This window comes from Sarcophilus harrisii, chromosome 4 (assembly GCF_902635505.1).
Source record: "Sarcophilus harrisii chromosome 4, mSarHar1.11, whole genome shotgun sequence".
Classification (NCBI taxonomy): domain Eukaryota; kingdom Metazoa; phylum Chordata; class Mammalia; order Dasyuromorphia; family Dasyuridae; genus Sarcophilus; species Sarcophilus harrisii.
The window spans coordinates 411,810,078-411,836,887 of record NC_045429.1 but is presented as its reverse complement, the minus strand read 5'-3'; the positions used below and the strand labels follow the sequence as shown (position 1 = coordinate 411,836,887).

The 26,810-nt window shown below is 46.1% G+C and overlaps 1 protein-coding gene across 3 annotated transcripts; it reads right to left on the bottom strand.

Moving 5' to 3' along the window:
* CSF1 (colony stimulating factor 1) lies at positions 1-21,686 on the bottom strand. Of its 3 annotated transcripts, none has more exons than XM_031967234.1 (9): positions 21,327-21,684; positions 16,359-16,478; positions 13,464-13,526; positions 12,095-12,286; positions 11,085-11,232; positions 7,880-8,913; positions 6,632-6,684; positions 6,153-6,214; positions 1-2,417 (listed from the first exon to the last, which is right to left on the bottom strand). In XM_031967234.1, the coding sequence occupies exons 1-8, from the start codon at positions 21,363-21,365 to the stop codon at positions 6,166-6,168; spliced, it is 1,698 nt and encodes a 565-aa protein (XP_031823094.1). In that variant the 5' UTR covers positions 21,366-21,684; the 3' UTR covers positions 1-2,417; positions 6,153-6,165. The 3 variants fall into 3 exon arrangements, with proteins under 3 accessions (XP_031823094.1, XP_012405027.1, XP_031823095.1); XM_012549573.3 differs by having other exon boundaries at positions 12,095-12,271; positions 21,327-21,670; XM_031967235.1 differs by lacking the exon at positions 1-2,417 and adding an exon at positions 2,425-5,534 and having other exon boundaries at positions 21,327-21,686.
* Positions 21,687-26,810: the final 5,124 nt, after the last annotated feature.

Genomic DNA, 26,810 nt, shown 5'->3' with positions numbered 1-26,810 from the left:
CAAAGTTTTCATTGTAAATAGATATTATTTACTTAACATCAAAAAAAAAAATAATGCTGAGGCCAGGAAAATGAGGCCCAGGGGAAGATTTCTCCTTGTTGGAGGTCTGGCTCTGCCCTTAGCCAACCCTCTTCTCAAAGCTCCCTCTTAGGGCCAGAAAAGACCACACCCAGTGGGTGAATTTGGACGCGAGGAGGTCTCTGATGTAGTCTTGGACCCCAAGTAGCAGTTGGGGAATCCAGCTCCCCTTGCCCTAGGGGCCTGGGGCTTAAGGACGAATAATAAGGAAAGCATGAATGGGGAGACAGGACACTGGAGATTCCTATTTGACAAGGCTCAGGAAGACTTATGGGGGTGTATAAAACCTAGCAAAATGACAGACAGGATGGAAGTAAGGCAGTGGTAAGGGTGGGCAATAGAGGAAATAGAAGGCATAATAAACAGCAGCTCCCTCCACCCTCATCACTTCTCCAATATTTAATGGCTTCATACCTCCTCCCACACAGCAGTGGAAAAGGGTAAAGATTACTCCCCTTCTTTTGAAGATAGAAAAATAATTTCCAAGCCACCAAACCAGTGCCGGAGCTTTGGAGCAAGTTCCAAGAGAAGACCAAGCTAAGCTCTCTCCCCTGACTCTGGGGACTGTACCAGGGAAGGGAGAATCAGGTGAACCCAAAGTGAAAGGAATCCGGAGAAATTAGAGCTGGAAAGCAAAGGAGAAAGCAGAGGTTTTAGGGGGGAGTAGGGAAGGAAGGGCTAGAAAGAAAGTTAACAAGGGAGTGCAGGAAAGAAGGAAGATGAGCTGAGATCTGGAGGGAAGGATTGAGACGAAAACAAGATTGAGAAACTCATCGCACTGAGATCATCACGGAGAAGAAATCTAACCAGTCGGAAGACTGCTCTTCTGTTCTCCCAAAGGCTTGAGAGGAGATTGGTTGAATGGGAGAACAGTTCAGGGAAAAACAATCAAGCAAAGACACAGCTCCAATTCCCATCTCCAGAGTCATACAAACAGGTTCAAAGACATAGTGGTTTTCTCCACTCCAGTCATTAAAAAAAAAAAAAAAAGTTCTATTCTCTTTCTTTTTGTAATGTCAAAGTATGAGACCCAGAAGCCAAGGTCTTCCAGCAGACTCAGCTTGTAGCAGGTAGACTGATGGGTAATATTTACCCTCTCTCCAGGGAGCCAAGGTCCATGGAAACCAACCCATGGTACCCATTATATTTGGACACCAAAACATGGTAGTGGAGGAAAGGGCAGCGGAATCCCTTCATCATCATGAGACCAGCTCAGGAGTTTTATGTGCACAGGAGGCAAAGGGGCAGTAGAGAAGGGGGACTAACAGATGCTGCGTATGGGAAGAGGTCAGGACAGTACAGCAAGAAGATTCAATATTCACAGTGCAAAGGCTTCCTTCATCAGATGGCTGGTTCCTCCTACCCAGATGTTCTGGAGCAGCTCTAGAACCATGCTAACAATTGTGAGGGAAGATGGGAGCAGAGCCCAGGGCATGTTGGGGATGGGTTAGGACACAGTGATTGCTGTTCTCTCCTGCACACATCTTGGCTGTCAGGATTTGGGCAATAGGGCTTTTCCAAGGCTGAATCCCTAAAGGACCCTGACTCAAAGGGACAAGGAGCTATTCTGGGGTATGGCCCCCACGCTGTCACTCAGAGGGAGCTGAGAGCATGCACTGGTTCAGAGACACCTCCCCAGCTGTCTGTGTAGGCTAGTGACAATGTATAGGTGTCTTCTCTCATCTTGATAGCTGCACCCCTTTTTGGGAAATGAAGTCTAAGCTGCATTGCCCGGGGAGCTTTGAGGCACTCCTTCCTCTTGGGACATGCTCTTGCTTGCTGGGAAGCCTGGGTTTCTTGGTGCTTCATAAATAAGATGGGAGCATATTTCCCTGAAAAACTCTTGTCCTGGCAACAATGGGAACTCCAGCCCAATCTTTCCCAACAACACCTACCCAAAGGCTGTTTCCTACCCAACAGCCCTATTCTCCTTTGGTCCAGGCTCAGATTCTGGAAGGGACTGAGGGATGGGAGGGGACTGAAGGTCATCCTTCTTCCCCAGGCTGCCCTGTGGGTCAGTCTCTGAGGGCAGAAGGCTCTGAGCACACTTTTGCTGGCACTCCCTGAAGCACGGACGCTGGCCTCCAGGGCCAAAATAATCATAATAAATATCTGTAGCTTCTTGAGCATCCTCCCTCCCTCTCTCAGTCAATAAAGGAGTAAGAGGACAGAGAATGAGTGGTAGAGGGCTTTCCACCCTCGCCTGCTCCTGTCCTGTCCAGTCCAGGCCGAGGGCCTCCGTGGTGGGCGGGTTGAGATCCTGGGAGAACAGGCTTGGGGGGATGTCTGGAAGCCCCCACGGCTTCTCCTCCCATGGAGGGACTGTCCTGTGGGCCCAGCTACAGGGGAGAGAAAAAAGGCTGGTCAGCATGGAGCAGGGTGGAGGTATAGAAAGAGGAAGAGTCTCTAGGGACACCAGTGGAGAGAGGCTATGGGGAGGTATGGGGATGGGGGTTGCGTTCCTGTGGGACATTAATGGTTATTGCAGGAAAGAACTTCCTTCCACTCCCTCCCTCCCCCTCCAAGCCACCCTGGTCACCACAAAGGGCCCAGATTCTTTGGCAGGAGCCCAGACCACTGCCGATTTCCCAGAATGGCTTCATCTTCTGACTCCACCAAGAAAACCAGGGGCCATGGGAGAGAAAAAGGCAACAGACTGGCGCTGGCTGAGCTCCAGCCACAGGAGACAAAAGGGACAATGGGGGAGGGTTGCTTGTCAGTCAGAGGGAAGCTTCTAGGTGTCTAGGGAAGGGGCAACATGACTTTTCACTATCCTTACCACTAAGTTCCTTACTTTCCTTTTTTTCTATCACTAAATGTTTTCTCTGGGAGAAAAAGGGAATTTTGCTTTCTACCTCTTCCCTCAGACAGCCAGCACCCTAGAAAGTCATCTTAAAATATGAAGGAATATAGGAAATGTGTAGATAAAAAGGAGACCATGGCTTTGAATAGACAAAGTACAGCGGGAGGACCAAACATGGAAATTCTCATTTTCCCCTCTGGAATTAGAACCCAGAGGTCAAGGCTTGAAGGGATTTGGCACCCCCCCCCCAATATCATCCATGACATCCCCACCCTGCAACTCCCCTTGTCCAATAGCTAAGCCTAGCATTCTCAGAGCACTCTGTTCCCAGAACAGAAATCCCCTGGATTCTGACCAAAAGTTTGACTTTAGACTCAGCTTGTAGCCTCACCCTCAAACTGGTCCCAGACTCAGCTGACAAAGCTCTTGTATTTCAAGGGGATATTTTATAAAGAGGGGAGATCTGGGACCAGATCTGGGACCACAGTGTCTGTCCATTCCCTCTTCTTTCCCTATGGTGGGATCTGCACTAGAAACCAAATGGTACCATAAATTGGATAAGAGCTAGACTAACATCAGGTCAGGACCCCGACACTGCTAGGGATATGATACATTGAGTAAATCTCATTCCTTCATGCCAGGTCACCAGGTCCCTTATGGTTGGAATGCTTTGATGACAAGAAGTAAGACTGTGCAAAAAGATAATACAGTCATGTTGGGGCTAGCACTGAGTGTTCCTGAGGATGCTGGCATCAGACCCAGGGGTTATCTGAGGGAAAAATTCACTGGCCTGGGGATTTGTCTGGGCTTCCCAGGCTGCCCCTCACTTCACCCCAAATCTTATCTTGAGTCCATGGGGACAGAATCTTGTGAGTGATAGCTCTGGAAAAGGTAGGACTAGGGTGTGGGGAAAAACAAGCTGGTCAACCAAGGGAACAAGAAGGAGGTTTAAGGGGTTGTTTAAACAGGGTTTAGGGGCAAATGCTGAGAAATATTATTCCCCTCCCAGATCCCTGCCCATTCATATTATTACCACCTTGTTGTGGAGGGAAAGGGATGGGAAGGAAGGATCATAGGAACCCATAATTTGACTATGGACAAGGATGTCCTCACTGGCTATTTTTATTTTTATTCCCAATAGCTTTGAACATTTGCCATATTCCTAACATTTCTAGTGCTAGATTCCCTTGGGATATACCCTTGGGGATACCCTTGGACAGTCCACACTCAGATATTGACATGGGCACATGGATCAGTAAAATCAAAGGGTGCCCCCAGTCAATGAGTTAATGGGTCAGGCATAGAATCATAGGGCTTTAGAGCTGGGTGGGATCATTTAGTCCAACCTCCTTATTTTACAGATGAGGAAGTTTAAGTGACTTGTCCAAGGTCAGTCAGTCAATAACCTTTATTGAGTGTTCACTAGAGTCCTGTACTAGGCACTTGGGTCGGAAAGAGTACAAAAAAATAGAGAAAAGAGAGGCTCTGCCCTCAAGGAGCTTACAATCTACTTGAAGAGATAGAAAAATATTACATATAGAATATCCATTACAAAACATACACAAAGTTATATCCAAATGAGAGCAAATTGATACAGAATTCACCAAATACATAAGTTCTGAGGGGACATGAAATAAAAGAACAATTAGTCTCAAGGGGCTCAATGAGGAATGTTTTCTCGGAGAAAGGGTGTTTTGAATCTGGTTTTGAAGGAGGTGAGAGACAGGCTGGTAGTAGAAAGGGGAGCCATGTAGAAAGAATGAAAGTTTGGTATTTTTATCAAAGACTTGGATGAAGACATGGAGGATGAAGCTTATTGGGTCTGTGGATAACACAGAACTGGGAGGAATGGTTGACAGAATGGATAATAGAATCAAAATTCAAAATTCTAATAGATTGGAACTTTATGATGAAATTAATGAGATAAAACTGAATAAGCATAAAGGTAAAGTTCTGTATTTAGGTTTAAAAAAATGCCCAAATGTAGAATGAAGGAGGACTATCTTGACAATAATTCATGTAAAAAAAAGCCACAAGATTTTAGTTGACTAGTCATCCAGGAGGAGCCAAAAGTGTGGCATAGTTACTTAAAAAACTCTTTTTGTTGTTAAACATGGCCCGAGTGGAAGTATAATATCCAAATCAAAAAAAGTAATAGTCCCACTATATTTTGAGTGGGTCAGACTACATCTGTGAAGTTCTGAACGCCACTTTTTAAGATGTTGAAGACATTGATTATGTCTAGAGAAGAATAGACAAGATGGTGATGGATCTGGAAACCATATCAAATAAATCTGAGAAATCTGAGAAATCTGACAAAGTTGACAACATTTAACATTTGCATAGGGGAGGAGGAGACAGATACATTAACTGTCTTCAAATATTTGAAAGATTTATCCACTGGAAGACAGAAAAGATTTATTCATTACTGCTTTAAAGGGTGTAGAATTAGATCCAAAGGAAGAAAAGTTACAGGAGGTAGATTTTTGGCTTAATTTAAGAAAGAAAATAAACCTTTCTTTTGAGCTTTATAATAATTACAGCTGTTCAACAATGGAATGGTCTACCTTCCAAAGTAGTGAGTTCCCGGTCACTTGAAGTATTCAAGGAGAGACTGCATGACCATCTGTGAAGGGTATTGCAGAAAGGATTCCTGCATTGGGAAGGAGGTTGGACTATATATAGCCTATAAGATCCTTTCCAGTTTAAGTTGCTATGATTCTGAAGGCATGAAGTTGGGAATGAGCAAATGGGCAGAGACAAGCATATTAGTTTGGCTGGAGTAGAGGAATCTTGTAAGGTTGTAGAGAGGGAGAAGTTAAGTTGTTGAGATTTAGCTACAGAGGAAGGAAGGGAGGGGAGTCAAAGATCTCATATGAGTAGCAATATGAAGCTACTAGAAACTCCTAAGCAGGGGAGAGATGTGATGGAAGCAGTCCTCGAGGAATGTTATTTTAGCTGCTGTTTGAATATCAAGGAATAGAAAATGGGCAGTGGAAGTATCAGCCAAAAGATCAAAGAGAAATCTTTGGCAGTGGTTCATGCAAGAAGCAATGATTGAGCCTAGGATAATGGCTATGAGAAAAGGAAAGAGTTAACACATTGTAGAGAAAAACTCAGCAGAGCTTGGTGATAGACTGAAAACAAGACAAGGGAAGAGAAAGGAGAGTCAAAAATCTCGGGGAAGTTTGGGGGTGCCACTGATGTGTATGAGTGCTCAAATGGGGAGAGGGGCGGCGAGGATAGGATGAACTCAAAGCCAGGTCCTCACCTCATTACGACCTCTACACTGGCATCTCCACCTGTCTGTCCTCTTCCTGGTTCAGGGGGCTTCTGGCAGAAAAAAAGGAAGGTATGACATATCAGCACCCATGGTGGGGGGACAGCGATGCAACTGAATAAACCCCACCCATTAGTAATAAATTCAAAGGACCCAGAATCTTGGGAAATCCTGGGGGACAGTCTGCAAAAACAAAGCTGTAGACTTCTGGCCAAGAGAGTACAGCTCTTTGGGAAGATCACCCACCCCATCTCCCTCCCACCCCAATACACAAACCATGTCACATCACTGAACAGGAGGTGCCCAGAACCAAGGGAGTGAATCCTCTGAATAGCAGCAGGATTCAAGATAATGGGTCTTCCTCCAAATCTAGAGAAAGCACATCCAGGCAGACCCCAATTTCCCCATGCAGTCTTCCTAGGACTCTTCTAATCAACCAATCCCCAGCTTATAAAGATGTCCAAACTCACCTGATCTCTGGCTGTTCCAAAAGTATTTCTGCTGGCTGTAGCTCCTGTCGGTTCTAGGAAAAGGAAATAACAGGTTTAATTTAATTTAGGAATTAATTTAGTTTAAGGTAGAAGATAAGTAAAGTAAGTGAAAAAGAATCCCCTTCTTTTCCCATCTCCTAAGAAAACTGGATGAAAGGCTCCTAAATTTCCTTCCATCATCCACCCAGCACCTGCTCACTTATATAAGCCTGCATTGTCTCTCCCAGACTCCTTTTGCACAAGGATCACAAAGTTTTTGTCAGAACTCCAAATCCACCTACCTTGACCCTAAAGCTGTCTGCCTGCAAAGAAGTGTCTAGAAGTCATACAGATGCATGGTCCCACAGTAGTCCTTGTCCTCCATTCTCTGCTCCCAATTTTGCATTTTCCATCTGTTTTGCATCCCCACCTCCCACTTTATGTTGGTTTGCCTACCAGAGATCTCAACTCCAATTCCCATTCCATCTCTTTCTCTTGCATTTATCTTTCCCTTATGGGCCGGATCTTTCTCTACTGCCAGGGTATCAGTATGTCTGGATCACCTTACCCCCATTCATTCCCTCTAGACTGTCCTCTATTTCATATCAATCATTCTAACTCCTTTCAAATGAGCTGCCTCTTCAGGCTTTTGAATGCCCGCCCCTCATTGGGCAGTTAGGTAGCACAATAGGTAATATTGAACATAGAGTCAGGAAGACCTGAGTTCAAATCCATCATCAGAGACTTACTAGGTATATGATCCAGAGCAAGTCACTTAAACTGTGCCTCAGTTTTCTCCTCTGTAAAGTGGGGATAACAACAGCACCCAATTCCCAGGGTTGTTGTGAGGATAAAGTGAGATAATAATTGTAAAACACTTTGCAACTTTAAAGGGCTTTATAAATGTTAAGTGTTATTATTGTCCAGATTCTTCTCCCACCCTTCCACAAAATTGTACCCACTCAGATCACTAATGATCTTCATTTAAACCCAATTGTTTCTTCTCTATCTTCATTGTCATTGAGTTCCTTGCTCCATCTGAATCTTTTGACCACCCTCTTATCATTGGCATTTGGGATGACCTTTTTTTTTTTTTTTTGAGAAACTCTTCCCCTCTCTCTTCTATATGTACTTCTGTCTTCTCTGTTAGAATTTGGTTCAACATCATTCTCAAGTCTAACCTTGACCCCAATCCAAAAACGTACCCCATCCCCTCCCACCTTCTAAAAATGCCTTCCTCTCTCTTACCCGCTGCCTCTGCTTGTAGAACAGGAGGCCGCCCACTGCTAGGAGGACCAGGAGAATGCCGGCTATCAGGACCCAGAAGTCAGAACCCTGGAACTGAAGGACAGGGCTTCCCATATTCTGCCTCTCGGGGCCTGTGTCAGTCAAAGGAAGCGAGTTAAAGCCCTTGTGGGGCCCGCCTGGGCCCTCTTCTCTCTCCAAACCTTGACCTCCTCTTCCTCCTTCCAGCTTGGCAGGGCTTCTCCGGACCCTAGTGCTTCTCTTGCCCTCCAGCTCCTTTGGGGGTCGGGGGACACCCCAGGAGAGGCTTCTGGGGAAACGGGGCTGAGCAGGGAGGTTGGAGATGCCCTGGGTTTCCTCAGAGTGCAGCAGCTGGGTAGTGGGTGAGCTCAGGCCCTGGATACCTCCATCCATCTCCTCTGATGAATAATCTCTGGCCTGGCCAGCCAGTGGGGTACTGCCCTCATTCTGCAGGTGGTCATTCCTCACTTGGGCCAGCGGTCCCTGTGCAAGAACAGGCGTCGAGGGAGTGGCGAGGAGCTCGTCTGGATCTGTGGTCCCTGTCTGGATAGGTCCCCCTCCCAACAGGAAAAGGGGAGCCTCTGTTTCTTGAGAACCAGGGCTGACATCACCTGAGGCATCCCCTAGAGCTGAGTCAGTGTCGAGTGCAGAGTTGAGAAGGCCCTTTATCCTAGGGGAATCGGACAAGTCAGGGGGAGACTTGTTGCTCCCGGGCTCCATCTCAGATCCCACCAGGGACTGGGAAGCAGAGAGCGTGCCCGCAGTCTCCATTGCCTCCACGCTTCCACAGGTGCTCCGGGGGACTCGGCGCCTGGCACTGCCCTGGGCTGTTGTTTGAGGTGGCAGGTCACTGGGCACGAGGGGTTTGCCCTCTGTCCCCTCAGAGTCTCCCCAGGCCAAGTTGGCCACTGGGGCTGTGGAGGGAGAGAGGGAGCTATGGATGGGGACAGAGGCCAGCTTACTGCTAGGGGTGGTTCTGGGGGACAGGCAGTTGCAATCAGGCTTGGTCACCACATCTGAAAGAACCACAGGGAGAAAGGGGGAGAGAGAGGGGGGGGGGAGGGGAGATAGAGTCACCAGCCTATAGCACAGCTTTCCCAAAGGGTGCCAAGAAAGGGAGAATGAAGCTGGGGGTCCCCTTACCACCCCCCTACTCAGCATCTAGGTTACTGAGAAGGGAAAAGAGAAGAGGACACCAACTGGACATGACCCATCCAGGAAGAAAGATGGAAACAGTTAAGTCCAGTCACCAGAGAGCAAGTGAAGCAGGCCTTGGGGGAGACAGAGAAGATCATAAGAAAGCTAGAGTGGGTTAAAGAGGGTTAATATGGGAACAGCTAGCACAGGACCACAGCATTTCCTAGGAGCCGAATCAGATATTTAAGGCAACCGGGTGAGAGAGGCTGAGGAATGGTCTCCAAGGCAGGCACTCACACCCAGAGGCCAGAACACCACATGCAGATTAGAGAACAGAGAGATGGACTCATGGAACCCAGAGGGCAACATGAGAGGGGAAAGAAAGAGAGAGAGCGAGAGCAAGACCAAGAGAGTGAGAACAAGAGCAAGAAAGCGAGAACAAGAGCAAGAGAACAAGAGCAAGAGAGTGAGAGCAAGAACAAGAGCAAGAGAGAGAGAACAAGAACAAGAGAGTGAGAGCAAGAGCAAGAGTGAGAGCAAGAGCAAGAGAGCAGGAGCAAGAGCAAGAGAGCAGGAGCAAGAGCAAGAGAGTGAGAGCAAGAGCAAGAGAGTGAGAGCAAGAGCAAGAGAGTGAGAACAAGAGCAAGAGAGCGAGAGTGAGAGCAAGAACAAGAGAGTGAGAACAAGAGCAAGAGCAAGAGAGCATGAGCAAGAGCAAGAGCAAGAGAGTGAGAGCAAGAGCAAGAGAGTGAGAGCAAGAGCAAGAGAATGAGAGCAAGAGCAAGAGAGTGAGAACAAGAGCAAGAGCAAGAGAGCGAGAGCAAGAGCAAGAGAGTGAGAGCAAGAGCAAGAGAGTGAGAGCGAGAGCAAGAGAGTGAGAGCAAGAACAAGAGAGTGAGAGCAAGAACAAGAAAGTGAGAACAAAAGCAAGAGTAAGAGAGTGAGAGCAAGAGCAAGAGAGTGAGAACAAGAGCAAGAGAGCAAGAGCGAGAGCAAGAAAATGAGAGCAAGAGCAAGAGAATGAGAACAAGAGCAAGAGCAAGAGAGTGAGAGCAAGAGCAAGAGAGTGAAAAAAAGACCAAGATATGACAGCGAGAGCAAGAGAGCGAGAGCAAGAGAACAAGTGAGAGAGAGAGAGGTTGGGCCAGTGCCCAAGGGAGAAAGCCTGAGACCCGGACCCACTGGAGCAATGTGACATATGTGCTTAGCCATCGCCAGGGAGCATGAGGTCTTGGCCACTCCTAGGAAGGGGCCCTAGAATCTGGCAGAGTAGTAGGGGTCAGTGCTCATCTCTGACCAAGATCAGAGAGACACAGGCTGAGACAGGGCACAAGGACAGGCGTGACAAGCTGGCACGCATGACATCGGGGCGTGGAGACAAGGACAGAGAGGGCACATGTATGCTGGGCGTGGGGGCCAAAGTTCAAAGTGACCTCCCCCCTCAACTTGACCTCCCCCCTAGAGCTGACACCTGCACTTCAGGGAGACCGGGGAAAGGCTTCCCCAAGCAGAAGTGGGAGTGGAGGCCTCCCAGAGTCATCCACATCCCAGGGGATTTCTAGGGAGCTACTCGACATAAGGATCCTGATTCCTTGAGCCTGCTCTCAACTGAACCCCAAGTCTTAATCCAGGCACCTCTAACTATGATCTGTCCAAAACTGAGCACACACAGGTAGCCAGGTGTGCCCCTACCCCCTCCACACTTGGACTTCAAAATTCCACTCCCTAGGCCCTTCAGATCTGTAAATGCATAGACAAGCAAGCACATGTGCATGTGTGCACAGACTGGAAAGCACATTTGACTGTTAGTGCCCATGAGCACATAAGAACTACCCACACACATTCATGGAAATAGCTTTGCACACACATGAGCTCAGGCAGAATCACTGCCCCAGGTTTAGCTAAGTCATCCAAGTATTGCTCTGCCCTGCCCTCCCCCCTCCCTCATGGGAATCCCTAACCCCCTTGACCCTCTTCTCTTGCTCCCCCCCCCCAATCTCCATTTTTATCTCCCATCCCTCTCCTCTGGCATTCCCCTGTCCTCTCTTACCTGAACTGACACATTTGGCAAAGCTACTGGTGCAATCACGGTCAAAGATACGCCAATCATCCTTAAGGAGTCTATTGGTTTCTACAAAGATATTTTGGACCTTCTCCAATATCTGGACAGGGGTGTTGTTGAAAGTCCTAACACAGGCCTGGATTGGGGAGGGAAGTGGGAAAGAAGAGAAAGGAGACATCTTGATGAAGGTATTGTACAGAGATCTTTCCCTCTCCATCTGAACCATTTTATCTGCCTCTGTCTCTCCCCCTTCTTCTTGGACCATTAGCTGGATGAGGGAAATAAATCTTATTGGCTGTCCAGGGTGGGGATTACATATCAGGGGAAATGGAGGCATCACCCTACAGTTGCAAGCTGAGAAGCCCCAACACTTTAACAGTCTCTTTGCCCAAGTGCCCAAAGTAAGGAACTAGAGGGAAGAGAAAAGACCAGAGGATAGTGGTCTATCTGGAAGGAGGCTCTGAGAGAGGTTAGAATCCAGGTCAAGGACCTGCTTGCTTTCCTATTTTTTTTCTCTTTAATTTCCTCTTTTTTCTCCCAGCATCCTTTAGATAGAGGTGTACAGTATTAGGGAAGGGAGGGAGCATGGTCCTGGCAGGAGATTGGTGGATGAAAAGGAAGAATACTGGGGGAGGGAAAACCAGGTAGTACCTGCCCCCAAAGCTTTAGCTACTTCACTCTCAAAGAGCATGTCTCCAGAGCTAGACTGCCTAGCATTCAGAGAAGATCCATAACATTTCTCAGTCTTCAATAAGGTCAAGAACTGGACCTGGATCCCAGAGAGGGATCTCTTTCCAGGGGAGATGACCTGTCCTTGCAGATCCTTCCCAAGCCCCCATTTCTTCTTCTTAGGTTCCGTTTTACCTTCTTCACCCCCAGCCCTTCTCCCCTTCTCTCCTTCCTTCCCTCTTGCTTGTTCTATCACTTGGGGATAGGATGGAGGGGACAGGAGGGGACAGGAGGGGTGCCGATGGCAAGGAACAGGTTGCAGCTCCAACCTCATCTCTCTCCTCATGCTCCCTGGTGACACACCCAGCATCTCTCAGCCTCAGGTAGAGCTCATGCAGATCCCTGGAGGCATTGTAATTGGAAGAATTGTCCTTGAAGCGAATGATTTCCTCAAAAATGTCCTGGATCAGGGGAAATGCCTTCTTAAGGTAGCAGATGGAATCTTTCTGAAAAACATGAGCCTGAAAATTGTTTCTGGGATCAATAGAACCCCAAACCCAGCCCCTTCCCCAGCCCCATCCTTCTCTCCCTCTCCCCTTCCCTCTTCCTTTTCTGTCCTTTGCTCTCTCCTTCCTTCCCCCTCTCTTTGTCTCTCTCCTCCCTTTTTGTCTTTCCTTCCCATTTGCCTGCTCTATATCTCTCTGTCTCTCTCCCTCCTTCTCTCCTGCCCCTCTCCTCTTCCCTTCTCCATTTCCCTCTCTCTTTCTGTATTTCCCTTAAACCTCTATTTGTTTTTCCCTGTTTCTCTGATTTCTTCCCCTTCTTTTCTCCTCTTTCCCTTCTCTCTTTCCCATTTCTTCACCTTATATCTTTCTTCTTCCACCTTCTCTCCCTCCTTTTTCCCTTCTCTCTTTCCCATTTCTTCACCTTATATCTTTCTTCTTCCACCTTCTCTCCCTCCTTTTTTCCCATCACCATCTTTCCCCCTCTTTCTGTCACTTTGTGCTCCCTATTCCTCTTCTTTCAGCATCTCTATCTTTCCCTTCTTTCCTCCCTCTTTCTCTTTGCCTTTCCCTCCCTCCCTCCTTCCCTTCCTTCTTCCTTCCCTCTTTTCTTTCTTCCTACTTCTTACCTTCTTTCATTCCCTCCCTTCCTCCTTCCCTTCTTTTCTCTGTCTCTCTCTGTCTCAGTTTGTCTGCCTGTCTGTTTGTCTGTGTCTGTGTCTCTTCCCTGTCTCCCCCGACCCCTCTCTTTCTTTCTCTCTCCCCCACCTCTCTCTCCTGAGCTGCCATAAAAAGAGCAAGACCAAGGAGAATTAGCCTCTACAGAGATTCTAATTTGGCAATCAGGAGGCATTCCCCCTCAGACATCAGAGGCTCAAAATCCCCCAGCTCTGTTGAATCCTTGGCCAATTTTACTCCTCTAGGTATAGGTAAAATAGTTCTCAGAAAGCAATGCAGACCCAGTTTCATGGGCTAGAGAATAACCTGTTGGGTTTCTTTTTTGGGATATGAAGGGGTGAGAGAACAGCAGGGGTCTAATGCTAAGCCCTATAGTCCTGGACCCTGGAGATGTACTAAGCCTCCTGAATGGGAGGGATATCCTGTTCCAGGCTTCTCTGCTGGGCGGAGAGACCGACATGATTAGGCAGAGCTCTTCACAAGCTTTCAGCACACTGAGCCAAAAGTTGTCTCTTACCAGCTGGTCCCGGTCTGCAAATTTAAAGGTAATGTGGCAGGATGTTTCCATCTGGCTGTCAATCTGAAAGAGATGAGGGCAGTAGATCAGACTTCAATCTATCCCTGGGTAACTGGAGAAGATCCAGATCATAACTCCTGAATGTGGGATGGTAGAATACAAATTGCATTGGATTCTTCCGAGGTTCAGTTCAATTGCCAATTTTTGCCAAAGACATTTTCTGAACCCCTTCCTCCAACTGTTAGTGCCCCTCCCTCAATTCTCTGATTATATATAACTCTCCATCTCTCATCTCTGTCTTTTTGCATGTCATTTCTTCCTCTTTGAATCCCACGTTTCTTTTGAAGCTCATCTCACCACCACCTCTTCCATAAAACCCTTCTTGATCCCATACCTTTCCATCTCCCCCCCCAACAGCTGCTAATTCCTCCCTTCTAAAATTCCTTTTGCTTATTTTATAAATATTTGTTTTTTATTGTGTATATGGGAGTTCCCCCTATAGAATATAAGCTTCTTGAGGAGAGGGATAATTTGGTTTTTATCTTTGCATCCCCACAATGTCTGGCACACAGAATGTGCTTAATAAATGTTTGTTGTCATAGATTTGGATCAGAGCCCAAGTTCAAATCCTGCTTCTCCTTATTATTTGGGTGACCTTGAGTAGTACACTAAACCTTACTAAGTCTGGGTTTCTTTAACTATAAACATACATGCACACGTGTGTGCGCACACACACACACACATACACACACTGTAGTAGAGAGGAATGGGCTAAATAATTTATTTCCTTTCTGCTCTAAATCCTAATACATTTTAGTGTGTCTCCGGGTAATGAAAAAGAAGGTAGAAAAGAGAGAACTCCATCTTTTTGGGAAAAGAGCAGTGAGGGGAAAAGATACATAGTCTTCAATTGTAATTCCTCATCAATGTTTGGGGGATCCCGGGAGAAAGAATAGGACATTGGCTAAGTTAAGAGACTCAAACGCAGAGGAGAGAAGCTGAAGTCCTTCAGGTGATCTGCATTGGCAAATTTAAGGATTAAGATAAAGGTGGAAAGACATTATCATCTTTCCTTACCCTCTTCTCCATGGTATAGCATTTCCTCTTGAGGAAGCTAACACAAACCTAGCAATGAAATTTCATTGAAAGTACAGAAGGACCCATTGGGAATGGGGCCAAGGAAAAGAGAAGGTGATCTATTGTACCAGGAGGGAGCTTATTCCTGGTGAAGAAGAATAGGACATGGAACTCTTTCCTTTCTATTTCCTATATCCAGGTGTTCCTATATCCAGGAAGTTCAGGGAGTAAGTCTTTTTTGGTATCAACTCGGGAAGACTAAGTTAGTACTGTAGTTCTGAAATTCTGAGGAGGGGTTCTGAGGAGAGTTTGTGGGAGGTCAGAACCAAAATCGCCTATGGGATGGTAAAAATGAGACCAGCCTAATGGCCACTCTGCTCAGTGTCCTGGGGCCTGACTTCATAAACAGTGGCCCCACAACCCCTCTGGATTACTGCCAAACCCTGTAGGAGTCTTATTATGGTCACAGGGACAAGCTTGGCTGGACAACATCTGGCTGTCCCAATTCTTGTTCATCATCCACTGGTTGAATCAGATGATTTCTGATGGTCCTTTAAATGACAAGAATCAATGATGGTCTAGGACAATGGAAGAGCATTCTGGATGGTAGAGGGTAACTTAGTACCTAAAACCCAAGGAGAGAGCTGGGGAGTGAAGGGAAGGTTCTTGGATCATTTTGGAAGGGACTTTAGAAATTATTTAAGCCCTCAGAGTAGAGATGAGGAAACTGATGCTCCAAAAGGTGAAAAGCCTTCCCAAAGTCCCAGAGATAAGAAGCAAGAGAGCTAAGATTTGAACTCAGCTCCCCTGACTTTTAGATTTGATATGGTTCTAATATAACATATGGATTCTTCTAGAAGTATGATCTGAGAGCCTTCTTTCCTCTAGGGAAGGAATGCCAGCACCAGCCCAGCAGTACATTTAGATTCATTCTAGGGACAACATTTGCATGTACTAGTCAGTGTGAAGTAATTCCCTTTGGTGGCTCTGAGGAAGTTTCCTCCTAGAAGTCAGAGAAAGGAAGCAGAGAAAGGACCAGAAATGTTTGCTGAAATCCTGGGGTTTCTTTCCTGGGCAATTATTAACTCAGGCAATGGCAAAGGTCAGGAAATCCTCAGGACATTGTACACAGGGAAACGAGGAGTCAGGACTCAGGGTTCCCTTCTCCTCTCCATAGCCAAGGGAAAATCAAAGACCACAAATGATTGACATTTTAAAGTTATAACTGGAACTTTTTGCAACTTGGTCAAAAATCTCAAATAGGGTCCTCTCAGTTAGTGGGTTTAGGGGTAGGGACTGAGAATATAAGAGATGGAGGGAGATAGACTTCAGAAATAGTGGGGAAGGGTGACACAGGGAAACTCGTGGGAGATAACTTCACATTTTAACTAGTTATTCTCAATAACAAGGCACTATGCTTTTTGTTTCTGTGCAGCTGACAGATAGGTGCTATCAGCACTCCCTAAATTTGGAGCCCTGGGGCAAAGCCCAGTTTGTCCCTCCACCCAAATTATGGCTCCAGGACTTTTGCCTAAAAATACAGCCAAATTCTCTTCTCCCACCTCCTCCATCCCTGCCATCTACCACCTTCATATCCCGTCCCCTAAGCTCAAAACGTATAAGCCTCCTGTGCTATAGTTCTTTCTTATCTTTTTTCCACAGGATGAGGGGGAGGTGAAGATGTGTAAGGACTTGTCTACCCTTGCCTTTCTCTAACTTAGAGCTCCTCTTCCCTTGGACCTGCTCCCCTAACCCCAATTTCCCAAGGAAAAGGGTGGAGGAGGTTGGAGTGGGGCCAAGATTCTGGAATACACTCACCAGCTGCTGCAGCTTCATTAGGTGACCTTCCCCAATAAGATGGTCACAAGTTTCTGGCCCATAGGTGGGAAGACTCCAGACCAGGAGACAAGGCAGAAGAAGCCAACAGCCCAGCCATATCTGAAACAGAGAAGGCCAAGGGAAATTCAAAAAGGGTTCCCTTATCCTTCCTGGGAGCTAAGACCTGAGGTCTTCTACCCAAGCTAGACTCTGGGATCAGTCTGAGCTCTGCTCCTTAGTTACCCCTGAAATATTTTATTTTCCTCAGAAACTGAGTGACAATAGTCTTAATTTTATCAATTATAGGATCAGTTTCTTTCTATCCCCCAAAATATCCGGCTCCCACAAATTCAAGTTCCCCAAACCTTTATAACCTCCCTCTGCACAATTAATGTCACATGTGTCCCCCTTCCTTTAATTAAAGTTCCAAAGCCAATTAAATTATCCACATTAGCCCAGGTGGTACTTAATTCCATTCTGTTCTACCAATGTTCTATCTTATCTTTCTCATTACATTATTAGTTCCTTGAAGATAAGGACGGTGTCCATCCTTTATTTTGTTCTCAAACCACTTAGAAGAGTGCTAGGTACTTTGTGATATTAGAAACTGACAGATGTTCCTGTCTCTTGAGACCCAGGTTCTACTCTAGTTTCTGACCTTGAGAGCCTGCAATATTTTCCCATACCAATCATCCTCTCTTTTTCTCTACTTTACCCATTCCACACTAGCCTCTGGCACTTCCCCTAGAACAGATTATTGTCCAGATTTAGTTTCATTGTGGAGTCAGTCCCCTTGCCAGAGTCCCCGGGGCAATGGGTGTGCCATCAAACCCAACCCAACAGATTAATCACAACCAGAGATACCAGGCTCTCTGCGCCATTCTTTAGCTGGCATCTATCATATTGAACTTCCTTTCTTACCTGCCTGGCTCTTATCACTCGCAGATTTCTCCTTACCATGCTCCCTGAGGGTTCTCACCTGCCCTATTATTCCATCCTCTAAAGATACTCCATGAGAATTGGGTAGGAAAAGAAGGAACTTCTGGCATCCTTTTCCTCACAGGCTTCCCATCTCTCTGGATCTATGGCATCTTCTCTCCATACTTCCCTTCCTATCTTTGGGCTCCACTTTCCAAATAGGAATTGGGAGGAGAGACACAAAGGCTTTCCCTGGGATGTTTGATGTGCCTTCCTTACAACTATAGAGCTGACCATACCGTGTTCCACTCGCTACCCCTACCTCCACCTCAAGAATATAAAATGTTGGGGTCACACAGAGAACTTTCCTGGAACAGAGGAAAAGGTCTCTTCCCCCCTCCCCAGCTACTGTGTACAGCACAATGCATATACTTTAGGAGATACAAGAAATGCATAGGGCATGAGGGGAGAAGGGGACAGAGAACCAAAGTCAAATTTAGAGGAAAAGATAAGGGCGGAAGGGGATTGAAAGAAGAGATAAAAAAATGATAGAGAGAAAGAAAGAAGGGGCTAGAGATAAGACAGTGAAAATGCCAACAGAGTTAAAGAAAAGAGGAAGTAAAGAAGGGAAAGGAGAAAGAAAAAGCTAGTTTATAATGTAGGTGATAATCATCACAGAGTTTTTATATAGTCTTTAAAGTTTGCAACATTCTTTACAAAAGTTATCTCATTTAATCCTCACATCAGCTCCATGGAGAAAACAAAATTCAAGCATTTGAAACAATTAGAGAATGTCAGAAAAAAGGTGTAGAGAATTATGCAAACTTCTCTATATATCTTCTCCAAAATATAAAACTATATGATTCACTGCATGCTCTGGAAATTTTGGGGAGGGAAGAGTGGACTGCACTGAATTAACAAGAAGGCTTCATGGAGGAAGCGAAATGTGATCTGGTCTTTAAAGGGTACGTAGGAGTCAGATAAAGAAAAGGTGAAGATACAGTTATAGCATGACCAAAGCATGACCAAAAATGGTGGGGTGACAACCCAAGAACAAGTCTATCTAAAAGAGAGGGTACTCCTGGGGGGAAAAGGGTAATCACTTGATACACTGAGATTCCTTAAACATTTGGAGTAAAGTCACACATCCTATAGCTGATCCCAACTCTAGTGTTTACTGTGTAATCTTAGACAAGGCTCTCAACCTCTCTGCCTCAGTTTCTTCATCTGTGAAAAAGAGGGATTAGCTTTTTTTGACCTCTGAGGCCCCTTCCAATTTTAAATTTATCATCCTGCAGATAATGAGTAAAATAGGATTCAAGGACTGATCCAGAAAATCTTCTTTTATTCCCCTCTTCAGTTTTGGAAACAGCACCTTGGATCTGACATTCTGAAATCTCAGTGCTCACTTTAGTAAGACCATAAGCAGAAGGCATTGTCAATATGACCCTATCTCAGACTAAGGACCATTCTGTGGAGGAGTATGAATAGAAACTGGGATGTTTCTATCATTGTCATTAACTCCGTAAAGATTAAAGTGAGACCGAAAAGAAAAGAAATTATGGAATATGGTTCTGTATGGAAAGACTCAAGATACTGTTGGGTGACAAGGCAATCAGAACTCAGCTTTGAAAAACCCATGATTTTAAGGGAGAGACACCATCTCTACCACCACCTCGGCTCCTGAGAGCTTTAAACCTATATTTCATCTCCCAGAAAGAAATCATAGGATCAAATATTTAGGACCTTTGAGGTCAACAAGTCCAACCCCTTTATTTTTACATGATGAAGCTGGGACCCAGAGAAGTAGCTTGACTAGGGTGGCAGCTAGTTTCTGAGGTGAACTTTGAATTCAGGTCTTCTTGAATCTAAGTTCTGAGTTCTATCTGCCACAAAACACTCCCTCTCTGTCATATACCCTGTCCCACTGGCAGGCCAGACATTCATTCTCTATCTTTGGAGGAGTATTTTCTCTTTAGAAAAGGAACACAGGGATAGGATAAGGCTTAACTCAATGGAATGAACTGCTTCTAATGAAATTTATGCAATAGTGGAAATGAGTGGGCAATATATTGGACAGAGGAGCATCTCCCATATTTGCAGGCAACCAACTAACTCCTCTCTGCCAAGGCTGGCCCTGAGTGTAGCTGTGGTTTTGTTAACAAAGCCAGCAGTGAAAGTATCCAAAGGAGCCCCAGTGTTTTTCTATCCTCCAGCATTTGTCTTTTATTAAAATGTGAATGGACACCCAAGGGTTAACTTTCTAGCCGGCATCTGGCCTCTCTCTTCCCTCTCCCCTCCCAACCTCCCTTGCTCAGAAAGGAATCTTTGCTACTGGCAGGGCTAGTAGCTCAGATAGCTGTATCCTTACCCACCCTTTCAGAACAGCAACTTCCAGCAAAATGGAAAGGAGCCTTGAGCCCATCCTCTTTCAACTTTTTTTTTTTTTTTTCAAAATCTCTGACCTCCCAGTCTTCATTCAGGTTCTTTCCTCCCATTCCCCCTCCCCTTAATTCCGTTTCCCTTCTTTGCTTCTCTGCACGCTATCCCACCTCCAGTTCCTTCCTCTCCTTTCACCAGTATTATCCCAGGCCTCCTTTTTGCCCCTCACTTCTTCTAATCCCACCTCCATCTTTCCATCTTTCTCTTTCGGTCCTTGTTTTTCTCTCCCTGGCTCTCTGTCAGTCCCTTTCTCTCGCTTATTATCACATTTTTCTTCTTGTTCTTTTTCCTTCCACTTCTCCACTGGATCCCTTTTGTGTTCCCTGCTCCGGAGAGCTCCGTCAGAGGGAGGAGGGGAGAGAGTTTTCTCACTAGGCACCGGAAATCCATAAACATTTAAGCATCCTTATGCTCCTATCTGTGAGAAGCCTTGGCTTCTCATGATATTTCAGCTCAGGGATGCTGTGCTGCCAGTGCACGGCTTGCAGAGCTAAGCTAGCCTGCCTGTCTCCAGCCCCAACTCGCTACTGTGTGTGTATGGGGGAGAAGGGGAAAGGGGATGCTTCGGCTCTCTAGGGAAAAGTGCCAGAGCCTCTCTCTGGCGCACCCCTAAATCCGTGCCGCTCTAATCCTCCACTTTGTCTTGCCTCTTTGCCTTACTCTGCAGCCTAACTGAACCAACATTTCTCCCCCACCACTTTCTCCAGTCACTTCCAGCCCTAACTAATAATGAAAGGTGGGGGGGACCGCTAAGCTCCGTCCCAGGAAAGATCTGTTTTCTAAAAGACTTAGCAGCGGGGCAAGCTCTCAGGGTCACAACGAGCCCCACTCTCCCTGAACTAGCCAGCTGCTGGCGACAAGTCCCTGCCTGCCTGTTCCAAGTCCTCCGCGTGAGTTCTCCTTTCCTCTCTACAGTCAGGTTGCTTGGCACCGACCCGGGCATCCTAAGGAGCTAGGAAGCGCTTGCTTGCTGTTCACCGTTCCAGCTGCAAGCACCGTGCCCTTCCTCCCCTGACCCCCTTCTAACGGTCTGGTTTCTTTAGCGCTAAGATAAGACACGGGGCAGGAAGCCAGATAAAATAGAGATCGAGCTGGGCTTCGAAACCCCCCCTCCCCCAATAACAGTAGGATGGGTCTGGGGCAGAGTCCAAACCACGCGGAGGGGTTCCAAAGCCTAAGTCTATTAGCCAAAGGCCCTCCTTAGCCACTGCTCTGATGCCACAGTCTTTCCCTCAGGAGAATGGGAAGAACAGCATCTTTAGGATTCAGATTTCCCTGGGCAGCATTCCCTGCTCCTCTTAGATCTTATCTAAACTTTAAGCCGCCCCTGCAGCTAATTGACTACCAGGCAGCGTTAACCCAGCAAATGGCAGTGGCAGGAGGGGTCTGTGATGAAGGAAGGGATTGTAGAAGGACCCCTTAAAGGAGCGAAGCGCCTATGTTCCCTGCCAGTGGCTGCTCAGAATCGGGGGAAAATCAGGAAAGAGCAAAGGAAGAAAGAAGGGGAGGGAGAAGAAAGATGGTAGCAAGAGAACGAGCGAGCCTGTGGCTACTTGGGAGCTCTGCGGCCGGGGGTTTTGGGGAGAGGCGCGCGGAGCTGGCGCTTACCGTGAGTGGGCAGTTCCCGCCTGCGCCCCGTGGGGTCATCAGGACGGCTTGTCCCCCGGGCCGGAGTCGGAGCGAGCAGAACCTTGCTGAGTGAGCCGTGCAGAGTCCTTCTGAGTGGCCGGCGGCTGGGCGCAAGGGGGCTGCCTGCACGCGGCCTCTGGGCCAGCGGAGGAGAGGGCTAATAATCCAGTGGCGACGCTCGGCTCGGCTCTGACGGGCTGGGGGCTGCTGGAGTCCCGAGTCCAACTTTCACTTTCTGGAGCCGAGCTGAGCGCCACTGGCCCAGGCGGGCTCGGCCTTTTAAAGCGGCCTCTCAGAGCATGTGGTTTATGGGAAATCACCTTGGAAAGGGGCCAGTTAGTCAGACAGCGAGGCATAGGAGCACACAGCCACACACGCCTACCTCTCCCCCACCCCCAAACCCCGCTCTCTTTTTCCCTCCCCCTCCCCCTTCAGCCCTTAACTTTTTGTCTTCTTGTCTCGCGCTCCCTCTCGGGCTTCTGTTCTGAGATCCCTAGTTTTGGTAAAAATAACTCGGAGCTTTTTACGTCTCGGCCTCCCATCCCCCGCTCCTCATTCCCCTCTTCCCGACTCCTTATGCTTAGCTCTTCTACTCAATCGTCAACATAAAGGATATCTAGCACAACCGGTATTGTCACCCATGCTCAAGTTACGCTAAGGGAATTTCCCTTTGGACCTGAAAATTGCTGGAACTCAATGGTTGACAGCTGAAAGCATAGCCTTGACTAGGTAGGGCACTGAGGATTTGTATCATCACATTTCCAAACGAGAATTTATCTCTCTCCACCCACAACCGGTGAGATGTTTTTGATGAACATCACTTTCCCTCCACTCCCTTTCGAATCCAACCCATGGGGACGCCTGTCTCACCTTCTGGGACTTTTTGTTACCAAGAAGCCCTTCTGGCTTAGAAGTGTCATTCTCCCTGGCTGGGGGCCCTGCTTGAGAAGTAGAGAGATGTTCCACGTGCCCGCTGGGAGGATGGCTTTTCCAGGAGGCAGCCTGGCCACCTGACAGTGCATTATAGTAAACTCCCGCACTAATTCATGTCACTTGAATGTCCTCCCTCCAGGAGTCCCTCAGGGTAGAGATCCTCTTTCAATCTCCTCTGGGGATGTTGGTCCTGTGCTAAACAATAACCCTTTCCTATAGGATTTGGAACTGGAAAGGACCTGAACCTAGCCCAACACTCTATAGATGATGCTTCCCTTGCTCAAAGTCACAGGGAATATTAGGGACCGATTAGTCGAACTCCCTCACCTTCCAGAATTGAATTGACTGGACAAAGGCTACCCAGTCAGTAACAGAACTGAAATTCATCCTCTGAGTCTCCTAATCTGCTGCTCTTTCCACTGGATTAGAGTTAGGTCACTTGAAGGCTCTTCCATGCTCTTTGAAATATAAAGGCAAAATCCCAGTTATAATGATAATGAAAGACAATTTTCTACAGAGATGAAATAAAATAATACAACCCTACAAATTATGTCAGGGTCTTCAGCCACAGCTTTCTTCAATTTAAATCGGCAATAATGTTAAGCAGCCACCATGAAGCTGTTACTATAGTGGGCAGTTTTGGGGAGACCAGAGTAATATTTTTGACATAAAATGCTTTTCAGAGCTGATGGTTTAGTTTGCCAGTCAATATCTATATTTATATGCATACAAGGCAGAAAATAGGAAAATGCAAATTTAGGTATAATCAAGGGCCAATTCAAGAGACATGGTAGATTCTACAAGTTATCAGTTGTATTTAATATTTGATCTAAATGTGCACATTGAGGTATACCTCATAAGGGAGTCAATATATATATGAAGGTGTCCTGGATCTGTCATCAGATCCTTTGCTACTTAGTACTCTTAACTGACAAATTTGATAGCTTTTTCCGGGCTCCTTCGCATCATTTGACATTGCTGACCACCCTCTGCTCCCAGATAGCCTCTCTTCTTTGGGTTATTGCAACACTGCTCTCTTAGTTCATCTGTCTGACCATTCCGCCTCAGTCTCCTAACTAGATCTACCCCAAAGTTCTGTCCTGGGCCCCCTTTTCTTCTTTCTCTGCACACTCTCTCAATGATCTCATCAACCCTCATGGATCTAATTATCCCTTCTATGTAGATGATTCACAGATCCATATAAAAAGCCCCAACTTCTCCCCTGAGCTCCAATCTTGCATCAAGAACTGCCAATTGGACCTTTTGAACTGGATGTCCCTTTGACATCTCAAATTCAACATATCCTAAAAAGAGCTCCTCATCTTTCCCTTCTTCCATTTGGGAATACAAGTTCCCAAACTCTGTCATTCTCAGATATTCACTCTCCCTCCCCAGATCTAAACAGTTGGAAAATCTTATTGGTTCTACTTTCACAACATCTTTCTCATCCATCCCCTTATCTCTGCTCACACAGACACCACCACTCTGGTTCAGATCATCACTATTGCAATAGCTTCTAAATTGGTATCTCTACCATAAGTCTCTCTCCTCTCCAATCTATTCTCTACACAGCTATCAAAGTGATTTTCTTAATGCATTGGTCTGACTCTGCCATGTTCCTTCTCAATAAATTTTGGTGACTCTGGAACTGTTACCTATGTTACCTATAGTGTCAAATATATACTTCTCTGTAAGTAGACAACAAGTGTGTATACATATACCCACCTATCACTTTGTACCCTCCCTACCTCCAATCCCCTTCTCTCACTCTCTCTCTCTCTCTCTCTTTCTCTCTCTCTCTCTTTCTTTTGCTCTCTCTTTCTCTCTCTCCTCTCCTCTCTTCTCTCTCTTCTCTTCTATCTCCTCTCTTCTCTTCTTTTCTCTTTCTCTCTCTTCTCTTCTCTCTCCTCTCTCTCTTCTCTCTTCTCTTCTTTCTTTTCTCTCTCTTTCTCTCTCTCTCTCTCTCTCTCTCTCTCTCTCTCTCTCTCTCTCTGTCTCTCTCTCTCTCTGAAAGTGATTGGAGGTGAGGAAGGCCCAATGTTACACACACACACAAATATTGTTTACCCTGATTGAGGGTGAGGAACAAACATTTGTTAAGTGCCTACTGCCTACTCTATGCCAGGCACTGTGCTAAGCACTTTACAAATATTATTTCCTAAAGTACCTTGAAGGGTTGGGCATCTATTTCATGTCTGACTATCTACCTTTGTGGTTTTGGGCAAGTAACTTCACTAAACTGTGTCTCATTTTCCTTTTTTGTAAAATGAGGGGATTGGACTAGATGGATTTTAAGGTCCTTTCCAGTTCTAGATCTATGATCCTATGATACTGTGAGATATGAAGTCTTGTGGTCTCACCACCAATTTCGCCTGACTAGCCCTGTGATCAGTAGTAGGTTTGGGTAGCTCTTAACTGAGTAACTGAAAGTTTGTTTGGGTCTTGTGGTAGAGTGGGCTTTCATGAGTCATATATACATATGTTCTGGGGTTTCCATGTATGTATTTATATGTGTTTGTTGTGCTGCACTCACCAAAACATACATTGTCAAACATCTATTAAGCACTTACTATGTGTCAGGCACTGTGCCAAGTACTGGGAATACAAAAACAAAAATAAAAAAAAAATCATTCCTACCCTCAATGAGCTTACAATCTAGTGGGGTAACAATACACAAAGAGAAGCTGAAGTGGTCAGGGGGGAGTGTGTTCATATGGGGAATGAAGAAATTTAAAAATCATTGAATTTTAGAGCAGGAAGGGCTCCTCTAAGTCATGTGATTGGTTAGTCAGTCAAGAAGAATTTATAATGTGCTAAGTGCTGTGGGAGAAAGAAAGGTAAAAATATAGTAACCCAACCCTACTCACACAGATTTTTTTAAAAAAAGGGTCCCAGAAAAGCAAAAACATTTTTCAAAGGTCACATAGCTAACTAGTTTCAGGGCTGGGATTAAGAACCTAGGTGTCCTGATTTCCCAGCTCAGTCAACATTCTTTTCATTGTGTTATTTGTTCCCTGGCTTTCTGAATAATTGGGGGAAGGGGAAGTGAATTTCAGGGGGCTTACAAATGTGGTAAATGAGGTTCCAGATCTTCCCTGTGGCTGCCAGTTTAGGAGCCCTCCTTTTCAGACTTACAACTAGCTTTCAAAATTTCATACCTTATCATACCAGTGTCCTCGGAAAGAGAAATTTACAATTGGCAAGATATATGGGAGCAATTTTAAATTAACTTTTGGGTTTTTTTTTCCAAAGACAGCATCAATAGGAAAGGAATGGTTCAGTTGATTCAGGAGGAAGAAACATGTCATAGAAATGGAGAGACAGGGTAGGATAGAAAGATAAAGGAGAGAAAGAGCAATACAGAGAGACAGAGACAGAGGGATGAAGAAAGAGAGGGACAGAGGGAGGGAAGGAGAGAGAGAGAATGATAGAGAAAGACAGAGACAGAAGCAAAGACAGAGAGAGGGAAAGAGAAAGAGAGAGACAGAGAGAGAGAGAGAGAGAGAGAGAGAGAGAGAGAGAGACAGAGACCAGAGACAGAGACACAGAGAGACACAGAGAGATTCACAGAGATACACAGAGACACAGAGAGATTGAAATAGATGGCAGGAAGTGGGAAGAAAACCTCCTGTGACTGCTGTCGAAATGCCATTTCCTTGAAATAATTTGACAGGCAATTTCCCTAGAGTGGGCTCTCTTCTAGAGTCTTGGCTTCTGCTGCAAAAGAATGTTTTTAGAGAAGGGCATAGAACCTTGGTCATTTCTTCCTCCATTTGGAAAATAAGGTGGAGGCTGGGGTGAGGAACAGGACCTCTTAAGAGAACTTGGGGCCACATACAGATTTGTCCCCAAAGTAATGGAAATAAGATAATTGCCCTTAGCAACTCTGTGTGTGTGTGTGTGTGTGTGTGTGTGTGTGTGTGTGTGTGAGAGAGAGAGAGAGAGAGAGAGAGAGAGAGAGAGAACAGGGAGAGGGGGAGAGACAGGGAGAAGGAGAGGGAGAGAAGGGGTGGTGGTGCTCATATATGCACAGGCAAAGTTGGGGCTAACTGCCTGGAAACCACAACTGTTCCTCAACAAGTCCTCAGACAGCATGCTATCCTGTTGTAATATCTCTCCTTGTCCACTTTAAGAGAATGCTCTTTTTAACAGGATTTCAGCGAGATAAAAATGTTAAGGAGACTGGATGGAGGAGTGGGGATGGGTCATACAATATGATTGCCTAATACCCTTTTTAAACAGTCCTGGCAGCAAGTCTAGCCGGAGGGAGTCAGGAGGACCTAATGAAGCAATTCCCTCCCCAGCTTCGGGAAGCTGCACTGTCTGGGCCACTGTTCCTGGGAGGGTCACTCCCTTCTCCATGGTTCTTGTATGTTTAGGTAGCACAGAAGATAAAACACAGAATTTGGAATCAGAAAGGCCTGTGCTCAGACTAGTTGATTAACCATAAGCTAATCCCTTAACCTCTTCTAGTTTCCTGTAAAATGGGGATTAAAATGATATCTACCTCATAGGGTTGTTGTGAGGATC